The sequence below is a fragment of the Carassius auratus genome, unplaced genomic scaffold (genome assembly GCF_003368295.1).
Source record: "Carassius auratus strain Wakin unplaced genomic scaffold, ASM336829v1 scaf_tig00214714_1_2670353, whole genome shotgun sequence".
Taxonomy (NCBI): domain Eukaryota; kingdom Metazoa; phylum Chordata; class Actinopteri; order Cypriniformes; family Cyprinidae; genus Carassius; species Carassius auratus.
The window spans coordinates 740,305-758,312 of NW_020527778.1; the positions used below are offsets into that span (position 1 = coordinate 740,305).

Here is an 18,008-nt window from a genome sequence, read left to right on the forward strand (position 1 = left end):
GTCACAGGACAGATCCCAGTCTAATAGAGCTGATGTGACTCCTGACTCAGTTGTGAGCTCATGTGTAGTTGTGTGTTTGGTCTCTGTGTGTCAGTAGTGAGTGATAGTGTTTGAGCAGCTGCAGCATCAGTTCAGTCACTGTGACTCTGACTGACACAGGTTTTTGTACCACGCTTTATCACTGTGGGAACGCAAAATCACCCACACAGTCACCATAATTATGCACTCTGCAATGAAAACTCTGACAGTAATAATATGCAACATCTTCAGTCTGGAATCCAGTGATGGTCAGAGTGAAATCACTGTCAGATCCACTGCCACTGAATCTAGACGGAGTTTCTGACTCAAGACTGGTTGCATGATAAATCAGGCGTTTAGGAGCTTCTCCAGGTTTCTGTGAGTACCAGGCCAAACAGGGTGGGGTGCAGTCTATAGAACTGATAACTGGAGAACTGAGTTTACAACTCATCTTAACATTTTGTCCTGGTCTGCCAGTTTGTACTTTAGGACTTTGAGTGACTGTGATTTTAGCCTTACATCCTAAAAAAACATTTACGGGTCCATGAAAATATATTATTGTACATATTATTAAAACATTTAATATTTCAAATATATAAAAATACTACTCACCTTGTAGTACGAAGCAGTATAAAAGTGTCCAGATGATGATGAAGGTCATGTTGATGAAGATTGTTGTGTGTGTCAGTGATGAAGTGTTAAACTCACAGCACTATAAACACTCTCAGAGCACTGAAGCATCTGATCAATATGCAAACACACTCACATCATTTACCTGAAGAGACTACAATACAATACATCTTTATTGTCAACCATGGTTGAAATTTGTCTTAGAGATACACATGCTTGCAATTTCATTTCTTCAATTTTTATTTATCATTTTCACAAGGAGGAGCGTCGCCCTTCAAATACTGTTTTAATGACCTTTCATGCTGAGAGCATTGAATATTTGATGTGCAGATTTTATATAATCTATGATAATGATAACAGGTCAGAGGTCATCCAATATGGACTGACCACCTAAATCTTGCTAAAGATTCCATTATAAAGCAGGTAAACAGAATCAGTTTAAATTCACATGTCTTGAAAATGTGATAAGCCTTTATACAATAACATTCTATGCTGCATTTTTTAATAATTCATGTCTGCTGTTGAGCCTCATATCAGTGTGTGTGTGTGTTCATTTGAGTGTGACGGAGGTTTTTGTACGACGCTTTCACTAGAATGAAGCACTGTGGTGGACCTTTGGTGGAGGAACTAAACTTGTGATCGGTAAGTCTCTTCAATCATATCATTAAAATATATGTTATTATTTTATTAAGCAAACATTTTGCCAACAATTATTATAAAAATGTTACGGAAGTTAAAGAAGAATAAAGATAGAAAATATTAATTAATAATATTAAAATTAATTATTCATTAATTCCAACATTATGCATTTAATTGCTTCATCGTTTATTTTGATTTTGTCTGGTATTTTATAACTATATATTAATATTTATATTAATATTTTAATATTTTCCATTTAAAATCATATTTAAATTTGTTTTATCTCACTTTACATTAATAATTTCAAATCTTATTATTGCTAATCATTGCATATTAATTAATTGGTTGAAATAGATTGATGTATATTTAACTATTTCTTAAAAAAAATTTTTTTGCATAGTTATTGATCAAATTAACGATTAAGAGTTTTAGAAATGCATGACACAAAGGTTTAATAATATGGACAAAATAATTCACATTTTGTAGGTATCATCAATGTAAATGTGCATTTCCATATAATTGTGATTGTGAGTGTTATGATCTTTAAAAATATTTATAAATTATTATATTAATTTGTTTTCTAAATGATCATAAATTTGCACATTCTAAATAATTTTAAATGTTACACATATTAATTCAGAAAAATAACAAATTATTATCATGTTTGCTTAATAAAACTAATTTAAATTTAGATGTACTGGTGAACATTTATTTAATGGAGATTTCATGTAAGACAACATCTCTAGGCTGTGTATAAATGAAGGCAGTGAGGTCAAACTACATTAACGATTCAATGATTATGATTTTTACAGCATCACCATATCTAAATCTATGAGATAGAGTCAGAATGCTAAGAGTGAGTTTGAGTTGTGTGTGTGTGTGTGTTTCAGCTGGTCCGGCAGTGAATCCCTCCGTGTCTCTGCTGCCTCCCTCTTCTCTGCCGATCTCTGGAGACTCAGCCGCACTGCTCTGTCTGCTCAGCTCTTACTCTCCACAGGGGGCGCAGGTGAGCTGGACGCTGGACGGGTCAGAGGTCACCGAGGGGGTTCAGACCAGCGCAGAGAGCGAGCGGGACGGACGCTACAGCCGCAGCAGCGTCCTGAGCCTCAGCAAAGCACGCTGGGAAGCCGGCGAGCGCTTCGTCTGCAGAGTAACACATGACGGAGCTGCTCAGGAGACCTCGTTCCTCAAGAGCTCCGAGTGCTGATGTTTCTCCAGTGAAGAGCAGCAGGATTCACAGCAGTCTCCTGATTTACAGCTCAATACTCAAGCAGTCTTTCAATGTGCTGCCATTGCTGTTCATTCAATAAAGCTTCTGAACGCCTTCCATTTGTGTCCGACTGCATCATTGATCAGTGTGTCCTTCCTTCACTAAAGTTTCAGCTGCTGTTGATGGATTGTAATAGTTGAGAACAGCTGTGTTTAGCAGTAAATGTGAACTGAAGCTCTTGGGGTTTGAACATGGTCTCTGGAGACGGAGCTGCTCTATTCTGAGATCATCAGAATCACTAAAGCTGTCAATGCAAATCTGATTTCAGCTCAAACTCACAGTTTCTCTGTTTGATCGGTTAAACGCTCTGAACTGGAACAGTTTCACTTCTGCTCATCAGAAATGAGTTATGAGTAAGAAATTCATCATCAGCTTGAGATGAAGGAGCCACTGCTCAAGATGATCTTTATGTTGCTGCTGCTACACAATAACTTTATACTTTACTATATATCAGCGTACACACTCTGTTTTCTCTGATTCTGAGATCACAGCAGGTAGTGCTGCCATAAAGAGTTTTAAGGGATGTATGCAAGACAGAGATTTCGTCCCCTTCTTCCAGATGAATGTATTCTGTCATTTCTCTCTCTCTCTCTCGCTGCTGTCGCAGCCATTAAAATAGCTCAGTTTAGTTTTTAATGAGTGGTTATAGTTAATTTTCCTTTCTATATTAAGTTAACTGAGAAATATGTTTGGAACATTTTTTTGTTCATTCAATTCAAGTTTTTGTTGTTTAAAAGTAGTTTAACACTTCAGACAGTGAGTTAATCACGTTTGATTAATTGAGCATTCTCAGATCAATAAAATAAAATCTATAAAACCTATAAATATAAAACACTTTAAGTATATTAAATCATCCATTATACAGTATTACACAATGTCATTGATGATATAAAATCTGCAACACAGGTATATTAAATACTCTTAGCATCAGAGTCTGAATGAAACTGATTAGTTACTTGAATTATGAATGTCTGTTTCTCAAGTTTCAAAGGTTAATTGAAATTTATTAGCAAAGTTATTTAAGAAATAAAATAGAAAAATTGCGTATCTCTTCTGTCTTCAGGTAAATGATGTGAGTGTTTTTGCATATTGATCAGACGCTTCAGTGCTCTGAGAGTGTTTATAGTGCTGTGAGTTTAACACTTCATCACTGACACACACAACAATCTTCATCAACATGACCTTCATCATCTGGACACTTTTATACTGCTTCGTACTACAAGGTGAGTAGTGTACATTTGAAATAAACAATATTAAATCATTTAATCATTTGTCAAATAATATATTTGAATGAACTCATAAATGTTTTGTTTTTCAGAGTCTAGAGCTCAGATCACAGTCACTCAGCGTCCTTCAGCGAAAATTGCCACACCAGGAGAAAATGTTGAGATTAACTGTAGTCTCAGTAGTCCTGCATACTGCACAACACCCTGTGTGGCCTGGTACTTACAGAAACCTGGAAAACCTGCTAAACTCCTGATTTATTGGACCAAAAGCCGCACGTCAGGAACTCCAACTAGATTCAATGGCAATGGATCTCACACTGATTTAACTCTGACCATCAGTGGAGTCCAGACTGAAGATGCTGGACATTATTACTGTCAGAGTTTTCACTGCAGAATAAATTATAATGGCAGCTGTGAGGGTGATCGTGTGTTCACACAGTGATAAAGCGTGGTACAAAAACCTGTGTCAGTCAGAGTCACAGTGACTGAACTGATGCTGCAGCTGCTCAAACACTATCACTCACTACTGACACACAGAGACCAAACACACAACTACACATGAGCTCACAACTGAGTCAGGAGTCAAATCAGCTCTATTAGACTGGGATCTGTCCTGTGACAGACGGGTTTGACTCAGCTATGCTCAGAATCAGAGAAAACACAGGGTCTAAGTTTACATATATTGAAGTAGCCTATAGTAAAGTTGTTGTGTAGCAGCAACAACATATACACAGTGAAATATAAAGTGAAAGAAACCAGCTGTACAGCTGATGCTGAATACCTCTGTCTAAGTCTGAGACCTTTTTATCTTCTGAGGGACTTGTATAGTGTATAGTATATCCCTCTCAATGGTAATGCATCCAGATCATTTCAAATTGTATTCAAAAGCAGAACAATAACATTCTGGAAAAATATTATGGCAACATCAAATATGTCTACAAAGCTAAAATCAAACCTCCTTTATCCACATCTGACCACAATATAGTTAATTTAATACCATTTTAAAAAGAAACAAGCCTCTGGTCAAGAGTTTCTCAAGTAGCTCCTTCATCTCAAACTAATAATGAGTTTATTAGACATAACTCATTTCTCATGAGTAGAAGTGAAGCTGATACAGTTTGGATCGTTTAACCGATCAAACAGTGAAACTGTGAGTTTGAAGTGAAGTTAAACCCATCAATTATAACCCTATAGCACACACACATCTGCAAGATGTCTGTTAAAGATCACTTCATCTGGAAAGCATCTGCTGTGTACAAACATCTGATAGACTTCTTTAAGATGTCAGTTTTACATACATGCTAAATCATAAACATTGTCAAGGCATCTTCTAAATGTCTATTTGACGTCTAGTTGGAAACGTCTAATAGACGGTTTCATCGGGCGCACGCGCCTGGACCTAAGTTAACTTCCGGTCTGTGTTGTGTATATCGGTCTGGCTGCGTGCCATCTACAACGCAGTTAAAGCCAAGGTGATGAGTAAACTGAAGTTGGTCTCAGGTGGTTGTGCTGCGGGGTGTGTTTCCCATACATTTATTTATTTTTGGAGACTCGCCTCAATTTTAAAACTGATCGATTTTCAAAAAGGCTTCGTTAAATAAACATGAGTAACGTAACGTTACGTAACGTACTGCACGTTTAATAATAATAATTCCTTACATTTATGTTTAATTATCAAAACGAGGCACGGGTGTTTTTATATCGCTGTATTTCTGAAAGAAGACTTGCATGTTATATGCCTGATAAAGCAGTGTGTGAGCGTACCAGCTCTGCTTTGTTTACAGCTGTTACTGGGGAAACCTCTATTTCTCGCGCTTTATGTCTATGCTTTAAAACATCTCCTGTTGGCAAATAATGAATTAGCATTTTCATTAAGTCCGCCTGATCCACACAGAAAACACATTTTGTTATCAAAAAAAATATCTACTCTAGAGAGCTATTGTTATTGATTCTATTTGGAGTCTACCGGAAGTTAAGTTAGGTCCACAAAAGCGCTCACGCGCATTAACGTTTGTTTATGTTGATGCCGTTGAAACCGTCTATAGATATCTTGCAGATATTAATGCTCAGCACTAATCTCTGTGATGTAGCCTACATGTGCTGTCAGGGAATGCAAGAGCAACTATAAATTGCTGCTTAAACGCCATCATTTTTGCTCATAAAGATAAGAGTACTACATCATTCGGAAAAGTAAAGGGTGTACTTTTGTGTGCACTCATAGTATCAACACTGTGCTTTTGTAAAATAAAGAAATGTATTTCGGATAACTAGCAAAATAATTAAGTAAATTTAATTAACTAGCAAGTTAATGCTATGTCTTGCCTGGCAGCAAAGCCTCTCTTCGAACAGCATTGATCCAGAAATAAAGGATTCCCCGATAATGGCTGTTCAAAAAGCAGCGCTTCGCTCAAAAAAACTGCTTTATCAGGCATGAAAAGGCAAGATGAAATGAAAATGACAAAGTTTTTCTGAAGACAGTAAATTTTCTTCAGAGATACAGTGATATAAAAAAGTTGATTTTGAAACGTGCTTCATCCTGCAAACACTGTTTTAATGATCAGTTTCATTCAGACTTTGGTGCCGAGAGCGTTTAATTTCTGATGTCCAGATCTGACAGTGTGTGTGTTAGATAAATAAGTGTATAAGTATGGTTGTATGTTCTGTTATTGTCAAGTGTTTATGAGATGGATTGCCTGGGGGAAGAAACTGTTCCTGTGTCTGGTCGTTCTGGTGCTGGTGCTCAGTGATAACACACACAGACACACACTCACATTTTGTGTTGCTTTCCAGAAAAATCCATCGCTGCTGTGGAGAAAAGCTGCTGTTGAGTCTCATATCGGTGTGTGAGTGTGGTTCTCTCTTTCTCTGCTGGAGTTTGTGTTCACTTGAGTGTGACAGAGGTTTTTGTACGATGCATTCACTAGAATGAAGCACTGTGGTGGACTTTTGGTGGAGGAACTAAACTGACGATCGGTAAGTCTCTTCAATTCAATCATTGAAATGTATTATGTTATTATTTATTTTATTAAGCAAACATTAGCCAACAATTATTATAAAAATATTACTGAAGTTAAAGAAGAATAAAGATGGAAAATATTAATTATTCATTAATTCCAGCATTTCATGATGAATTTAATTGCTTCATCATTTATTTTGATTTCGTCTGCTATTTTATAACTATATATTAATATTAAGTTATATTCCTTTTTCCATTTAAAATCATATTTTAATAATTTTTATCTCATTTTATATCGTATTATTGCTAATCATTGCTTATTAATTAATTGGTTGAAATATTTTGATAAATACTCAACTATTTATATATATATATATATATATATTGCATAGCTCTTGATCAAATAAACAATTAAGAGTTTTTTAAATGCATGACACAAAGGTTTGATAATATGGACAAAATAATTTCATTTTGTTGGCATCATCATCAGACAAAATAAATTTAGTTAATTCATTTTTTTTTAAATATGCATGTCCATTTAATTCTGATTGTGAGTATGATCTTTAAAAAAATTTTACATATGAATTATAATATTAATTTGTTTTCTAAATGATCATGAATTTGCACATGGAGAGTGTTTTCATTTAAAATGTTACACACATTAATTCAGAAAAATGCCAAATTATTGGAATTTTTATGGTATATTATGTTTGCTTCAGAAAACTAATTTAAATTTAGATGTAGTACTGGTGAACATTTATTTAATGGAGATTTCATGTAAGACAACATCTCTAGGCTGTGTATAAATGAAGGCAGTGAGGTCAAACTGACGATGAATTATGATTTTCACAGCATCACCATATCTAAATCTATGAGATAGAGTCAGAATGCTAAGAGTGAGTTTGAGTTGTGTGTGTTTGTGTGTTTCAGCTCATCCGGCAGTGAAGCCCTCCGTGTCTCTGCTGCCTCCCTCTTCTCTGCAGATCTCTGGAGACTCAGCCGCACTGCTCTGTCTGCTCAGCTCTTACTCTCCACAGGGGGCGCAGGTGAGCTGGATGCTGGACGGGTCAGAGGTCACCCAGGGGGTTCAGACCAGCGCAGAGAGCGAGCGGGACGGACGCTACAGCCGCAGCAGCGTCCTGAGCCTCAGCAAAGCACGCTGGGAAGCCGGCGAGCGCTTTGCCTGCAGAGTAACACATGATGGAGCAGCTTGGGAGACCACGTTCCTCAAGAGCTCCGAGTGCTGATGTTTCTCCAGTGAAGAGCAGCAGGATTCACAGCAGTCTCCTGATTTACAGCTCAATACTCAAGCAGTCTTTCAATGTGCTGCCATTGCTGTTCATTCAATAAAGCTTCTGAACGCCTTCCATTTGTGTCCGACTGCATCATTGATCAGTGTGTCCTTCCTTCACTAAAGTTTCAGCTGCTGTTGATGGATTGTAATAGTTGAGAACAGCTGTGTTTAGCAGTAAATGTGAACTGAAGCTCTTGGGGTTTGAACATGGTCTCTGGAGACGGAGCTGCTCTATTCTGAGATCATCAGAATCACTAAAGCTGTAAATGCAAATCTGACTTTCAGCTCAAACTCACAGTTTCTCTGTTTGATCGGTTAAACGCTCTGAACTGAAAGAGTTTCACTTCACTTGTGGTAGTTTACAAGACTTATACAACTGCTCTGAGACTTAAGTGAGGATCCAAAGGAAGTATTTGTCGCACTGTGTGTACTTACTGTTGTACTTATATAGACAATGAATTGATCAACAGCTGATTGAAATCATTGATGAGTCTGGGCAAAGGATTATGGGGAATGGAGTCTGGGAGGAAAAGGTGATATGACATTTAGCAGACACTTTTAGCATTCTGCCTTAAACTGCTTTAATGTTGTGGACATTCATGTGTCTGACCATTGCTGTCTATACTTTAAGTTATATACATGGCTATACATGGTTACAGACTCAGGAACGGACATGACTACGAGCAAGAACACGGCACATGAGACAACCACAGCAGCAGCTGGACATTCTCTTCAAGTGTGCACCTGTGGCTGGGCGAAAATAACATAATTCAGGGGATTGAGGACCCACCAAGGAAAGAGAGGGTGCTTGAGAGAGCAGAGACAAGGGCCTCGCATAGACCAGTACTTCCTACGAAGCAACCAGTCAAATCAGTCGATTGAAGCACAGCGACGGGAAAAAAACCAAAGTTCGCAGAGCATCAGTACCAGTGTCCCTGAGGAGGATAGAAATGCCGGTGGAGGAACCCACTCAACCACAGAGACCTCCCAAGGAGGAAAAGATCAAAGGGCACAGACCGAGTGTGAAGTGGCCCAAAGCTGTTGAAAAGAGAGAGTGGGAAATAATCAATAACGACCTGACAAAAATCCTGGAGCAACAAGTGGGCACAGCAGAGAAAAAGCTGGAAAGGATGGTTGACATCATCTACCACTATGGAGAAGAGCGCTTTGGAGTAAACGCTAGGAGAAGCAACAAAGCAATATCAGCACCAGCCAAATCTAGGAGGCAGCAAGAGATCGAAATTCTGGTCAGAGAGAGAAGGCAGCTGAGAAAGCAGTGAAAGAAGGCCTCTGATGCAGAGAGAGAGGGTCTCATGCTACTCCAGGGGGACATCAAGTGTCGGTTGGCAACCTTGCGAAGAGCAGAGAACCTGAGGAAACTTCGCAAAAAGAAGGAACACACAAGAACACGGTTCTACAAAAACCCCTTCAAGTTCGTTAAAGATCTCTTCGCTAAGGAAAAAAGCGGAATCCTGAAAATTCCCAAGGAGGAACTGGAAGAACATCTGGAAAAGGGCAACCATGACCCAAAAAGGCACGAACAAATAGTTATCCCACATGACATCCCACCTATTCAACCTCCCGAATTCAATCTGGAGACTGGCCCTCCAAAATGGAAGGAGGTAGAGAGTACAGTACGGCGCGCAAGATCAGCATCAGCCCCTGGGCCGAATGGAGTACCGTATAAGCTCTACAAGAACGCACCAGATGTGCTACGCTATCTTTGGAGGCTCATGAGGATAGTGTGGCAGAAAGGAATAATACCTAAGGGGTGGCGAAGGGCTGGAGGGGTGCTAATTCCCAAGGAGAAGGATGCGACAGACATTGGTCAATTCCGGCCAATCTGCCTTCTCAACGTTGAGGGAAAATCTTTTTCAGTGTGATAGCACGGAGGTTGTCCACCTACCTGGAGAAGAACAAGTACATTGATACATCCGTACAGAAGGCCGGCATTCCTGGGTTCTCTGGTTGCTTGGAGCATACCAGCATGATCTGGCATCAGATCCAAGTGGCGAAGAAAGACAAAAGAGACATCCATGTCATTTTCCTTGACCTGGCTAATGCCTTTGGATCAGTTCCCCATAACCTCCTCTGGGAATCCTTCAACTTCTTCCACGTTCCATCATCTGTCACTAGTTTAGTAAAAGCCTACTTCGAAGACCTGCAACTGTGCTTTACAACAGCCGACTTTACAACATCATGGCCGCGCGTAGAAGTAGGCATCATGGCAGGCTGTACAATCTCACCCCTGGCCTTCACAATGGCCATGGAGGTCATCATCAGGGCTTCAAGATGGGTGGTGGGGGGTGAGCGAACTAAGAACGGGATCCGCCTTCCACCTATCCGAGCATACATGGATGACATGACCACTCTGACCACTACTGCAGCATGTACCAGGCGGCTACTTGGTAAACTGCAGGAGAACATCAAGTGGGCCCGGATGAAAATCAAACCGAACAAGTCACGAAGCATCTCAATAGTTAAGGGACAGCTTAAAAATGTGAAGTTCTGTATTGGTGATGACCCAATACCAACAGTTTCTGAGCAACCTGTCAAAAGCTTGGGTAGATGGTACAACGCAAGCCTCGGAGACAAAGACCAAGTGCAGCAAGTAAGGCAGGACATTACCAATAGTCTGGAAGACATCAACAGTACCCTACTGCCAGGGAAGCTCAAGCTCTGGTGCCTGCAATTTGGACTTCTCCCTCGGGTAATGTGGCCACTCACTGTTTATGAGCTCCCAATAACAACGGTGGAGAAGATGGAGCGAACCATGACTTCATACATCAAGAAATGGCTCGGCGTCCCACGCTGTCTGACTAACATCAGCCTCTATGGCAAAGGGGTCCTTGAACTGCCTATCACAAGCCTCACCGAAGAGTACAAGTGTTCTAAAGTGAGACTCCAGATGACTTTGAAGGACTCCAGAGACCAGACCATCAGCAATGCCGTTCCACTCCTGGTAACCGGACGAAAATGGACACCATCTGACGCGGTGCAGCAAGCTACCTCAGCCCTGAAGCACAGTGACATTGTAGGGCATGTCCAGTTGGGAAGAGGAGGCTTTGGCCTTACGGCAAGTAAGCCAACTTGGCGTAAGGCCTCAACATCAGAAAGAAGAAAATGGTGGTCGAGGAGGTTCGTCGTCAGGAGGAGACGGAAAGAAGCGCAAAGGCTGTCTCTCTTGTCAGACAGGGACAATGGATGAGGTGGGAAGGTCTGGAGAGGAGAAAGCTTAGCTGGAGGGAGCTCTGGGAAATGGAGGCAAGCAACATCAGCTTCATCATCAGAGCCACCTATGATGTGCTCCCATCTCCAAAAAACCTCAACCAGTGGTATGGCGAGGACCCTACTTGTGCCCTCTGCCCAACTCCAGCGACTCTTAAGCACATCTTGGCCGGTTGTAAGACCTGCCTCACACAAGGTCGTTACACCTGGAGACACAACCAGGTCCTCAAGAGTCTGGCAGCAGCTCTTGAGAGCCAGAGGAATACCACTAACTCCCTGCCCCTGAGAGCGATCGATTCCATCACGGCCCCAACCTTCATCCGAGAGGGGCAGAAAAAGCCCAAACATCCCCCTACCAAAACAGAAGCTGGACAGCTAGCCATGGCCCGGGACTGGAAGATGCTAGTTGATATTGGCCAGCAACTAATCTTTCCACCTGAGATTGCAGTCACCACCCTCAGACCAGACTTGGTTCTCTGGTCCCCTTCATTGAAGACTGTTTATATCATAGAGCTTACAGTCCCATGGGAGAATTCAACGAATGAGGCCTATGAGCGCAAGAAACTGCGCTATATAGAACTGGCAGCAGACGCTCAACAACGAGGGTGGAAAGCGAAAGTCTATCCGGTTGAAGTGGGATGCAGAGGTTTTGTGGCTTCTTCTACCATCAGACTGCTGAAAGACCTTGGCATCCATGGACAGGCTCTGCGACAGACAATTAAATCAGTCTCTGAAGCGGCCGAAAGAAGCAGCCAGTGGATATGGATTAAAAGGAAGGACCCTTGTTGGGCTCAAAGAGCATCAACATGACCCACTCACTAATCCCCCCCACTCTATAACCCACTTGAGAACCCAGGTCACAACCCTCCATGAAGAGGGTGAACAAGGTATGCGGTCAGCTCTAGGCTTGACTCAGGGAAGAGGACGCCTCCTGCCTTGCATAGTCCCGTGGGCTGCGCCATTTAAACAACTAGGCAATTTTCATGATTGGGCATGGGACACAAGCTCAGGTTTGATCACCCTGTTGCTGGCCACCTTTGATAAGGGTGTTTAGTATTGAAAGGCCGAAACACCCCATGATTCAAAGGCATACTACTGATGATGTGTCCCAAATTTACATCTTTCCCATATCTGAGGTACAGCTCCCACGCCACTCTTAACATCAAGGCAAACCTCATGTGCATACCATCCATTGGCACAATGGACAGTTTAACATCACGTCCCGTGTTTTATTATTTTTTTTTTTATTCTAATGTGTCTTGTAATGTGGTCAGTGATGCACATACAGTGGTGTCCAAAAGGCGTATTATAAATCAAAACGTTATTGAAAATTTTTCTGATTTCTTTCAGCCCAAATTCTTTGAGGATTATACTGATGCAGAACCCCTTGTTAATCACTTCAATGACCATTGCCTTTCTGCTCTGGACATAGTGGCCCATGTAAAGCACAAAACAACTTCTCCTACAAATCCTTGTCCTTGGTTAAATGAGGAAATTGCTTCCTCTAGGAGAATATGTCGTAAGGTAGAGCGTTTGTGGAAATCCACTAACTTGGAAGTGCACAGACTACATTTAAAGGAGCTTATTGTTTCGCTAAATGAAATGATGAAGCAGGCAAGATCTAAGTATTTTTTTAATCTTGTAAACCAGAATAAGAGAAACCTTAAAGTTGTCTCTGATACTATTCAGAATATTGTTTCACCCTCTACACCATTGGTGCCTGTTTTCATCATTGAGGACTGCAACAATTTCTTAAAATATTTCGTAAATAAGGTGAATGAAATCAAATATAGTGTAAAAGCATCTGATGAGAGCCCAATTGTGGTAGCTACCCCTAATTGCTCCTGGGCTAAATTTTCTGTCATCTCATTAGATGATCTCATGATCTTACTTAAAAAGATGAAGCCATCTTCTTGCTCATTGGATATATTACCAACATTCATGTTTGTTAAAGTAATAGATCTTCTTGGTCCTATTTTTGTCCAAATTATTAACATTTCACTTTCCACTGGGATCGTCCCAAATTTTTATAAACAGGCAGTGATAAGCCCCATTTTAAAAAAGCCCAATTTGGATCCAGTGGAACACTGCAATTATAGGCCAATATCTAAACTGCCTTTTCTTTCAAAAGTCTTGGAGAAAGTAGTAGCTGATCAGCTGACAGCTTTTCTAAGTAACAGTGGCCTCCTGGATAAGTATCAGTCTGGATCTAGAAACATGCACTCTACCGAGACTGCTCTCCTCAAAGTATCTAACGAAGTCCAAATGGCGGCCGACTCAGGAAGATACTCAGTATTGGTTTTATTGGATTTATCATCAGCCTTCGATACGGTGGACCACAAAATATTGTTACATAGATTGGAAAATGAGTTTGGTGTGGCTGGGACTGTTTTTAAAATGGTTCTCCTCTTACCTGAGTGATAGAACTTTTTATACATGTAAATGATATATTGTCTGAAGCCACTCCATTCTTGAATGGTGTTCCCCAGGGATCTGTCCTGGGTCCACTTCTGTTTTTACTGTACATTACACCTCTTGGAAATATTTTGAAACATTTGAACAAAGTGTCATACCATTTTTATGCTGATGACATACAATTGTATTGCTCGTTTAATGATACTAGTAACTGTCTCCAATTAAACTCGAAAAAGACCGAAACCCTGATTATAGATTCCACAAATTGTCCAACACCTTGGTTCTCTGAGCTCCACTGTCCAGTCGAACATCAGAAATCTAGGTGTCTGGTTTGACCAATCAATGTCTTTGGACTGCCATTCGAGATTCTTGGTCAGAAATTGTTGGGTTGTTTACACTTTGTGGTGAATTCTGTGTGTTCCGTGTCTGCACTGATTAGTTGTGGGCGTCTCCGTTTATTATATCAGCAACAGCTGCCACTCATTACTCATCCACTATATAATGGCTTGTCTCACGTCCTGTGTTTGTGAGATCGTTGTTTCATGTCGATGTGTTTATCCCCCCGTCTGGCTTCAGTGTTGTTTTGCGTTTGGATGTCTGTGTTTCCCCAGAACCTCATCCACTCTCTGCACGTTCACTCAGACACGGACACTTACCTTCGACTCTATTCCCCGCAGTTCCTGTGCCACTCTCTCCTGCTGCCTCACACCGTCAACATCCAGATTCCTCACCTTCTCTCTACCACCGTCTAGACTTCTCAACGCTACACCATCCCTTCGGAGTGTCGCTGTCTCATCGTCATTGTTTGTTTATGTACCATCGCCATATCTTCTCATTAAAATCTTAAACTCGCTATTGTTTCCAGACTGTCCTTTCAACAGCCGTTACAGAACAATCTCACCCATCATGGAAGCAGCGAGCACCAATACCCTCACCGACTTCATGTTCCACAGTGTCAAAAGAATGTATCAGCAGCAGGAGAGTATCTCGAACACCGTACGCACTGTCCAAGCGCTGGTGGCACAGGTGTCCGAGCTCACCCAGCAAATCCATCAGCTCACGTCTCCCACTGCGCCCATCGCACCGCCTGCGCCGCCCGTTCCCCCGGGGATTCCCCAGGACCACTTCCGGCCAGAGCCACGACTTCCGGCGCCGGAGAACTATGCGGGTGAGCCAACCTTTTGTAGAACATTTCTTAACAAATGCTCGATGCATTTTGCTCTGCAGCCACGCACTTTCGCTACGGAGGAATCCAAAGTAGCGTTCACGCTCACACTTCTCTCTGGCAAGTCTGCCTTATGGGGAACGGCGGTGTGGGAGAATCAACACCCGTGTTGTGCCTTGTTCCACCTCCTATCGGATGAGATGAAGAGAGTCTTCAACCAGGCCACGACCGGCATCGCCTCTTGGAACTCTGGCAAGGACCTTCATCTGATGGTCGTTATCCGACCATGTTCAGCAGGAGATCTACCTCCTCGAGCTGCCCCCTACTCTCAACGAACTCATTGACCTGGCGTTGCAGGTGGAGGCAAGGTTTAATTGTCTGGGCCGCCAACACAGTCCTTCCAGGCTTCCCTTCTCTCCTGGTAGGGGGCGCTTGAGTCGAGAGAACATGGTCGGTTCTGTCGACGATCACATGCTCATGCAGGTGGGTAGAGCTCGGCTGTCCCGGAGGGAGAGGGAACGGCGGAGGTCCCAAGGACTATGTTTATACTGCGGAGGCTCTGACCATAACAACTACTCTTGTCCGGTAAAAGAGTCAGCCCGATAGTAAATCTGAGGCTACTATCAGGTGGGATCTCTGCTGAGAAGTCCTCACCTCCATCATCGACCCTCCTTCCGGTGAGACTGCGGTGGAAGAATCAACATCATGAATGTCAAGCCCTTCTGGACTCCGGAGCCGAAGGTAATTTCATTGATTCTTCACTTGCACATCACCTGAACATTCCTGTCCTTCCTGTGTCTCTCCCCATCCATGTCACCGCACTCAATGGCCAGGAACTGCCTCACGTCACCCACCATACAGAACCCATCACACTGATCACATCTGGCAACCATCAAGAAACCATATCCTTTTTCCTCATGGACTCCCCTGTTGCTCCCATTGTTTTAGGTCACCCCTGGTTGTTCAAACATAATCCACGAGTGGAATGGGGTTCTAACACTTTCACATTGTGGAGTGAAAGTTGTCATGAGTCTTGTCTGGTTTCTGCTTGTCCTGTTGTTCCTATTTCTGTTTTTCAGAAGGAGACCATGGTTTTGCCAAACGTGCCCATTGAGTATCTGGACCTGAAGGTGTCATGATCCTGCCTTCATGTCCTGACTTTTCCCTAGTCTTGAGGCAGGATCATGACAGACCCGTGTTTTGTGTACAAGCACATGGCCTTGTCTTTGGGCCATGTGCTTGTGTTGTCTTGTCCCCTTGCCCCGCCCCCCTTGTTATCCTAGTCTTTTCGTGATTGTCTCCTCCTGAGTCGGTGAGCGCTGGCGTGCCCGAGCCAGCAGCGGAGAGCGATGGCGTGTCCGAGCCAGCAGCGGAGAGCGCTGGCGTGCCCGAGCCAGCAGCGGAGAGCGCTGGCGTGCCCGAGCCAGTAGCGGAGAGCGCTGGCGTGCCCGAGCCAGCAGCGGAGAGCGCTGGCGTGCCCGACCCTGCAGCGGTGACCCTTGACCCCGAACCGGTGACTAGGAGAACTGTTTCCAGGTACGCAGTCGTGAGGGCAGAGGAGAGAGCCACGGCCGACTCTGCAGCCGAAGCATTGCTACAGGCTGTCTCATCTCGTAAGGACTCTGTCTAATTATTTGTCTCGTCTTGTCCAGATCCTTCAAGTCCCCACCAGTCCTGTCTTGTCCCCAGACCCTGTCCCCAGAGATCCCGAGCCAGCCGCAGTTAGCACAGTTCCTGACCCAGTTTCTGTCTCCACTGATGTTGTCGAGTGTCCCGTTGATGTTGTCGAGTGTCCCGTTGATATAGTCCCGTGTCCTGTTGATGTTGCCCCGTGTCCTGTTGATGTTGCCCCGTGTCCAGTTAATGTCGTCGAGTGTCCAGCTGATGTCTCCCCGTGTCCAGGGTTCCAAAAATGTCAAACTCGATTCTTTGTCACTTCTTTTTGATCCCTTCTCCTGTCCCGTTACTCCCGAGTGTATTTTGCCTGAGAGATTAGTAGTCTCAGCACTCATATGGGAGGTCGAGTCGAAGGGGTAATGCCTCCGTCCGGTTGCCCACCGAACCGCTTATTTGTGCCGGAGGAGTTAAGGTCCGAAGTTGTCCAGTGGGGTCATTGTTCCAACATGGCTTGTCACCCAGGGATAAGTAGAACTAATGGGTTGGTTAGACAACGATTCTGGTGGCCACGTATGGCTCGCGATGTCCGCGATTTTGTTTTGGCTTGTTCAGTTTGTGCCAGTGGTAAGTCATCTAACCGACCTCCTGATGGGCTTCTTCAACCGCTGTCTGTCCCTTCGAGACCCTGGTCCCATATCGCTCTAGATTTTGTTACCGCCCTCCCGCCCTCTAATGGCATGATGGCCGTTTTGACCGTAGTGGACCGGTTCTTGAAGGCGGCACATTTCATTCCCTTGCCCAAATTACCGACAGCCAAGGAGACAGCGGTTACTGTTTTAGATCACGTCTATCGGCTTCATGGCCTCCCGGTAGACGTGGTTTCAGACAGGGGATCTCAGTTTATATCCAAATTTTGGAAAGAGTTTTGCAAATTATTAGGAGCATCAGTCAGCTTGTCGTCGGGTTATCATCCCCAAAGCAACGGACAATCTGAGCGAGCCAACCAAGATTTAGAGAGGACGTTGAGATGTTTGGTCTCCAAGAATCCTTCTTCCTGGAGTCAACAACTCTCTATGGTGGAGTACGCCCACAATTCGTTGCCAGTGTCAGCTATGGGCCTCTCTCCATTTCAGTGTAGTGTAGGGTACCAGCCACCAGCGTTTCCCAGTCTGGAATCTGAAGTCGCGGTCCCCTCCGCTCACGCGTTTGTCCAGAGGTGTCACCGCACCTGGACCAGAGCCCATGAGACTCTGCTCCGGGTGAGGGAGCGCACTAAGGCCAAGGCCGATCGCCACCGGTCAAAGCCTCCCGTCAACATCGTGGGTCAAAAAGTATGGCTTTCTACCAGTAACATTCCATTGCGATCCATTTCTAATAAATTAGCTCCCAAATTTATCGGCCCGTTCACTATCACCAAAATCATTAGTCCGGTGACAGTCCGCCTCAAACTACCTCCTGCATACAAGAGGATACACCTCGCATTTCATGTGTCCAAAATTAAACCCATGTTTTATGCACGTATTAATCCGCCTACTCCGGTTCCCCCGCCG

The 18,008-nt window shown here is 43.1% G+C and overlaps 1 protein-coding gene and 3 gene segments (V, D, J or C); all 4 read left to right on the forward strand.

Annotated features, from left to right (window-relative positions):
• Positions 1-1,005: 1,005 nt before the first annotated feature.
• LOC113092735 (Ig lambda-3 chain C region-like) lies at positions 1,006-2,612 on the forward strand (the record flags this gene model as incomplete). The annotated part of the segment is given in 3 exon segments: positions 1,006-1,071; positions 1,242-1,290; positions 2,178-2,612. Coding segments are annotated over 3 exon segments (432 nt in total), but the record flags the coding sequence as incomplete, so codon positions are not given.
• Positions 2,613-3,730: 1,118 nt separating this feature from the next.
• Positions 3,731-4,650, forward strand: LOC113092692 (Ig kappa chain V region K29-213-like). The segment is given in 2 exon segments: positions 3,731-3,780; positions 3,876-4,650. Coding segments are annotated over 2 exon segments (396 nt in total).
• A 561-nt stretch (positions 4,651-5,211) lies between these two features.
• On the forward strand, positions 5,212-8,098 carry LOC113092736 (immunoglobulin lambda constant 7-like; the record flags this gene model as incomplete). The annotated part of the segment is given in 4 exon segments: positions 5,212-5,255; positions 6,574-6,622; positions 6,708-6,756; positions 7,670-8,098. Coding segments are annotated over 4 exon segments (459 nt in total), but the record flags the coding sequence as incomplete, so codon positions are not given.
• Positions 8,099-8,207: 109 nt separating this feature from the next.
• On the forward strand, positions 8,208-15,624 carry LOC113092679 (uncharacterized). The gene is made up of 2 exons (XM_026258389.1): positions 8,208-8,566; positions 14,354-15,624. The coding sequence occupies exons 1-2, from the start codon at positions 8,520-8,522 to the stop codon at positions 15,183-15,185; spliced, it is 879 nt and encodes a 292-aa protein (XP_026114174.1). The 5' UTR covers positions 8,208-8,519; the 3' UTR covers positions 15,186-15,624.
• Positions 15,625-18,008: the final 2,384 nt, after the last annotated feature.